General features: G+C 26.5%; 1 protein-coding gene across 1 annotated transcript; it reads left to right on the forward strand.

Annotated features, from left to right (window-relative positions):
- The first annotated feature begins 919 nt into the window (after positions 1-919).
- Positions 920-3,434, forward strand: LOC130820804 (rho GDP-dissociation inhibitor 1-like). The gene is made up of 5 exons (XM_057686325.1): positions 920-1,344; positions 1,456-1,519; positions 2,126-2,350; positions 2,430-2,554; positions 3,102-3,434. The coding sequence occupies exons 1-5, from the start codon at positions 1,141-1,143 to the stop codon at positions 3,195-3,197; spliced, it is 714 nt and encodes a 237-aa protein (XP_057542308.1). The 5' UTR covers positions 920-1,140; the 3' UTR covers positions 3,198-3,434.
- The last annotated feature ends 2,270 nt before the right edge of the window (positions 3,435-5,704 follow it).

The raw sequence follows: 5,704 nt of genomic DNA on the forward strand, positions 1-5,704 counted from the left end.
AAGCTTCAAAATATATTATAAAATATATTTTATCAAATGTTTTTTAATATGAGAGTCGTAAAAAGTATGAATACCACATTTGCTGTTCTCAAATATATATAGTAGCACCACATATACATTCCACATTAAACTAAAAAGGGATAATCTAGATTAAAAATTATGAACTTCCATTATGTTGGTTTCTAATCCATGTTAAAAGATCACAAAAACAAAAGTTGATATAGCTTATGTTTAAAGCCTCACGATATATTATATTCTCTATCAGGGTCATTCATATGAAACTCATTTAAATTAAAAGTGTGACTATAACAAATTTTCTTTTCAATTAATATATTAAAAAAAATATCATTGTTAATAACAGATTTATAGAAACAAAAAATAGCAAAAAAAATTTTCATGTTTGTTTCATTTAAATTTTTTCTTAAGTTAATTTTAGAGTTTTAAATGGTCCAAAACAAATTCGTTTATAAAACACTTTTTACATTATACTTTCTTCGTTTCTTTTTGTTTGTCTACTTTATCTTTTACATGTATTTTTTTTGCAAATTTTAAACCTTAATATCTTTAAGTACGCATCTTAAAAAATTATAAAAATTATATATTAAAAAACTTTACATCAAGACAAATCTAACAAAATCTCACGTGAATATATTTTTATCTTCAATATATACTTCAAAAATCTAATTTTAATTTCTCTCTCTTAAAATAGACAAACTTAAAGTGGACAAACAAAAAACACGAAAAGAGTAGTACACAGTAACATATTTTTAGCGTCAATACAAGTTTTATTTTTGGTTAAGTTTATTCTTTAATATTATAAACTCAAATATGAAGAAATAGTATGCGAAATACGTCTATATTTCTAATCTATATATGGTGTGAGGAGGCGGAGGCGTGTGAGAGTATTATTTTTTGGACATTACCTTTAATTCAAAGCTACCATATTTGCCACTTTTGAAACCCACATAGCATATGCTTTCATCATGACCATAACTTGCTCAAATAAATATTCTATTAGTTTCTCATTCCCATAAATACAACCCAACTTCAACATTAAGCACCATACTAATACCAAAGCATATCTATCTCCTATAGTTTTATTGTGTTTTAAGAACACAAAATACTTTTAAAAAAAAAAAAATGTCAGCTGTAGTAGGAAGTGTGACTACTCCATCCCAAAATGCAGGAATCATTCTATCTTCTAATATGAAGAAAGAAGCTGAGAAAAAGAATGATAAGATTAGTGCTGAAGTTTGTAAGGATTTGATTAAAGAAATGAATAAGAAATCTGATGATATTGAAGAAAAGAATGATGAACAGATAATTGAGAAGGATGATCATAAGGTATGATATATATTAAAGTTAAATTTTTTATTTAAATATCAAATAATGATTATTACTTGTATTAATTTAATTTTGAAGTTAATATTTTCATTTTTTGTTGTTATTTTGTAGAATGATGAAAGTTCAAGCAAACAAAATCAACTTCTTATAAGAAACATTGGCCTTTCAGTTGAAGGTAGCCTTCTGTCTCTAATAGTTTGATGCAGGAGAGGTTTATAAGTATGTTTAATATATTGGACGCATTAAAAATAAGGGACTTAATATTAAATGTTGATGTATATGTTAAGTATTTAAAGATAATTTTTTAAATTAAGTAGCGCCTTTAGAAAGTTTATTGATTTTTGCTCCACCCCTGGTTTGTCCATATTAAAATATTTCAATTCCGTTGACAGAAACTGAAACATTAAAGTTTGTAATAATACATAATTTTAAATTCATATCAATATATAAAATTTTAATATATAATTTTTATGAAACGCTTTTAATTAAAGATATTAATAAAACTTTAAATACACTTTGAAAACTAGCTAAAAATTGAGAAACTTTCAAAAACAGTGAGATATAATTAATAAATGGGTTGTGATATATTGTTTCAAAAAAAAAAAAAAAAAAAAGGGTTGTGATATATCATACATGGAAAGTTAGGTGTTATATTTAAACATTATCGGTTATATATTATTTTGTTCGTATATATATATTTCCTATGATTTTAGTAATTGTTATAGTTTTATTTTTGAAGATATCTAATAATGCATAATTTTAATGTTTAATGAATATACAGAGAAGAAATTAAGGCCAGAAGTAAAGATATTGAGGCTGAATATATATTCTCCTGATCGAGCTGATGTAGTGCTCCCAATCCCATTTCCTTGTACAAGCTCTAAGGACACACTCTTTACTCTTAAAGAAGGAAGCAAATACCGAATCACATTTCATTTTTCTGTATCTCAAGATATTGTTAAAAACCTCTCTAGTGTTTATTCTGTTTGGAAAGCTGGAGTTAGAGGTAAATTATATTAATTAATATTATATTAATTAATATTATTTTGATTAATTAATTTTGTTATGGGTACATTAATTTGTAGTGCGGCAAACAACGAAGGTGATAGGTACATTTAGCCCAAGAGAACAGGAATATACACACGAATCAGATAAAGGTGTTACTCCTTCTGGATTCTTTGCTAGGGGTTCTTTCTTCATCCGATGGAAGGTAATTAATTACTTTCGTGGGTCCACTCGTGTGGATACACTCACGGGGTGTCTGTAGGCTTAGACCAATAAATCACGTGTAATAAGTGTAGACTTGCATACGTATACGTATTGAAGTTTATTCTTTCGATCAAGTATTATATGCAAGTCAACAACCTATAATTTTAGTGATGTGGAATCTTTTTCACATTCACATGTATATAAAATATTTTCAGTAGTCTTCAACCTTTAAATCAACCATAAATCTCAATTTAAACTATATTTTAACATAATCAAGAGTAGTTATCAGCCTCAATCGACTATACTTGATTTTAATTAAAAGACTAATTCTTTGGATATGTTAGAGCATCTACCACTTTAATTCCTGAAGAGCAATTTGAGTTTGATTTTTATTGATGTTTCTGTTTTGTTTAGTGTATGAAAAAATTGAGTAGCTACGACGCATGGTTCTGATTTAGACTTTTTAAAAATATATATTGTCTCTCCCAAAAAGGGATATATTTTGATTTGTAAGTTATTCCACCTAATTTTGGTGTATATAAAAGCAGTTTGTGGATGATGATGGCAATTGTTACTTGGATACCAATTACTATTTTGACATCAGAAAGGACTGGGGAGCTTCAGAAAAGTGCTCAAATAATTAGCATTAAATTAATAGAATTAAATTGTAATCCTGTATTTTTACAAGAATGAATAATTGCAAATCCTAGATTTGCATGCTTAATTTGGTCTATCTATTCAATTGTGAGTATAATATTATGTCTAGTTTGTACTTAATCGTTACTAGAAACTTTCATTTTTATCTCATGTATTGTAATGCTTTTCGGAATTCCATTTATCCAAATAACATAGAAACATAAGTATGTATGCCCATTCCATCATAATGCCTTTTCTTTTTAGAAATCATATTGGGTGCAACAAAAAAAACTTTGTATAACACCCGGCCTCATCAAACCGTCGGTTACTACTTAGACACGCAGAAGACTACCATATAGACATTATAAGACTTTTCAGTGCACGTTAATCTTACTCGTACGCATTCGAAAAAACTTTCCCCCAAGCACTTTAATTTCACTCATGCGCACTTTAAGCTTACCCATTTTAAGTTTGTTCCCCCCACCAAGCACGCTTAAGTGCAAAATTCTTAGTAAATGAACTATTTTGAAAAGATGATGCACTTTGTTGATATGAGCAATCTATAAATTCATTTAAAACTCAACTCGGGTATATTGTTTCTCACTTTCTAACAAGATTCTTATACTACAATCAAATTGACATTAAAAAGCAAAATAATAATAATAATAATTATAATAATAAATTTCTTTTTAAAAAGTTTTATGGTCTAATGGAAACCTATGAACTTGGACTTGTGACAAAAAAGATCAATAATTCCCATACGTTATAAGTAGCTAGCACTAACAATCATTTAGTACATCAAAATATTGGACATGATGATAATAGCATGGGATTGGAAATCACAGCAATAATTTATAGTAAAACTGTTAAACAACCTTTTTAAAGCCTACTATGGTCTACCAAAGAAATAAATACTTTTATATTTAGAGCAAATATTGTACATACTTATCTGATTTTTTTATTTTACATTATAAGATTATAGGTATGAAGATTAAGAAATTGGGTGGGATAAGTTATTTTTTTTTTTTTTTATTTTGTTAGTTATTGTGAAGATAAGAGAAAAAAAATAAAGTGGTAAATTATATTTCAAAACAATAATAAAATAATATTATTAAAACAAATCAAAATAAAAATTAGACAAATCGATAATGATAGAAGGACTAGTAATTTCAACTCTTTCACTTTTGAGATCATTATGTGTTATATCAATTGTCACGATCCATTTATATTTTCCCCTTTTCGGTAAAAGTGGAGATATGGAGCAAAAAGGTAATAATATGTTTATTTGAATGCATTCTAAATTGGTTAAAATTAAGATTGTATAATTTTTATGAACATGAAAATATGATTTTGAGACTTGAGAATTTTGTTTTTTCTTTTTATTTCAATAGTAAAACTCAATTGAATTAAAATGAGTAGGTCGAAATTCAAATATATTGACCTATAACCTAAAAGAACATCAAACGAAAAATAGAATAAAGTATTTAAGTACGATTATAAATCACCTCATACTTTTTCATATTTGCTAAAAGTTGTGAGCTTTTAGTTTAAATTTGATATATTTCAGTCAAATTTTTATTTTTTGAATCATCTATTTGAATCAAAATCTTAAAATTTAATAATGGTCCATTAATATAATAGAAGAATTAGTTTTATAAAATATAAGCTATAAAATACATATTATTTTTTTGAAAAAATCTAATGATAAAAAGTTACAATCTTGAATCCATTTAGTCGAGATCCAACACAAAACTAAGCCGATCTGAAATGATCCACCCCAAAACCAATGAGAGCGATCATTTTACTAGGCCTAATCTAAAATATTACAAAAATACATAATTATGGCTTAACTTTTTTTAAACTAAGTAGCTTCTTCCTCTTATTGAATGTAACCAAATCATGCTTGAAAATTTGTAATGATGCAAAACCTTAAAAAACCCAAACAACATGTCACGCATCCATACATCATCATATTCATATAGCATGCAATTACAATAAAAAAAATTAGTGGTTTAGAATTATTTCAATGTTAGAGCATGCAACAATATGTCAAATAATACAAATCATTCATCATCGTCATATTCAGTATATTCTGCTCATAAAAAATTATGGTCAGAGTCAAAATATCTCTTTAATTGTATCTCCTTTTGCTTTTTGACCAAAGGCCACCTTTAAATTCAAGTTAACTCAAATAATCGTATTAAATGGTCTTATTAAGAGACGCGCTTTATATATGAGTTAAATAGTTTATATTACATCTAATACATAATATGAGAATATAAACTCGCTATTTAAGGTCGTCTCATAGAAAAATGGTCTTCCAAAAGAAAAAAAAAATCCAAAATAGTGATCTTGAAATGTTTAATTTTGAAGTTAAGTTTTAATACCCTTAAGCCTTATTTGTTTACTAACAGTGGATTTGATGGTTGATATTATATAGTATATGTGTCATTTGATATCTTCTTTGTATTTTATAATGACTACAACTTTTTGTAATTTTCGTGCTATTCAATGT

This window comes from Amaranthus tricolor, chromosome 1 (assembly GCF_026212465.1).
Source record: "Amaranthus tricolor cultivar Red isolate AtriRed21 chromosome 1, ASM2621246v1, whole genome shotgun sequence".
Classification (NCBI taxonomy): Eukaryota; Viridiplantae; Streptophyta; class Magnoliopsida; order Caryophyllales; family Amaranthaceae; genus Amaranthus; species Amaranthus tricolor.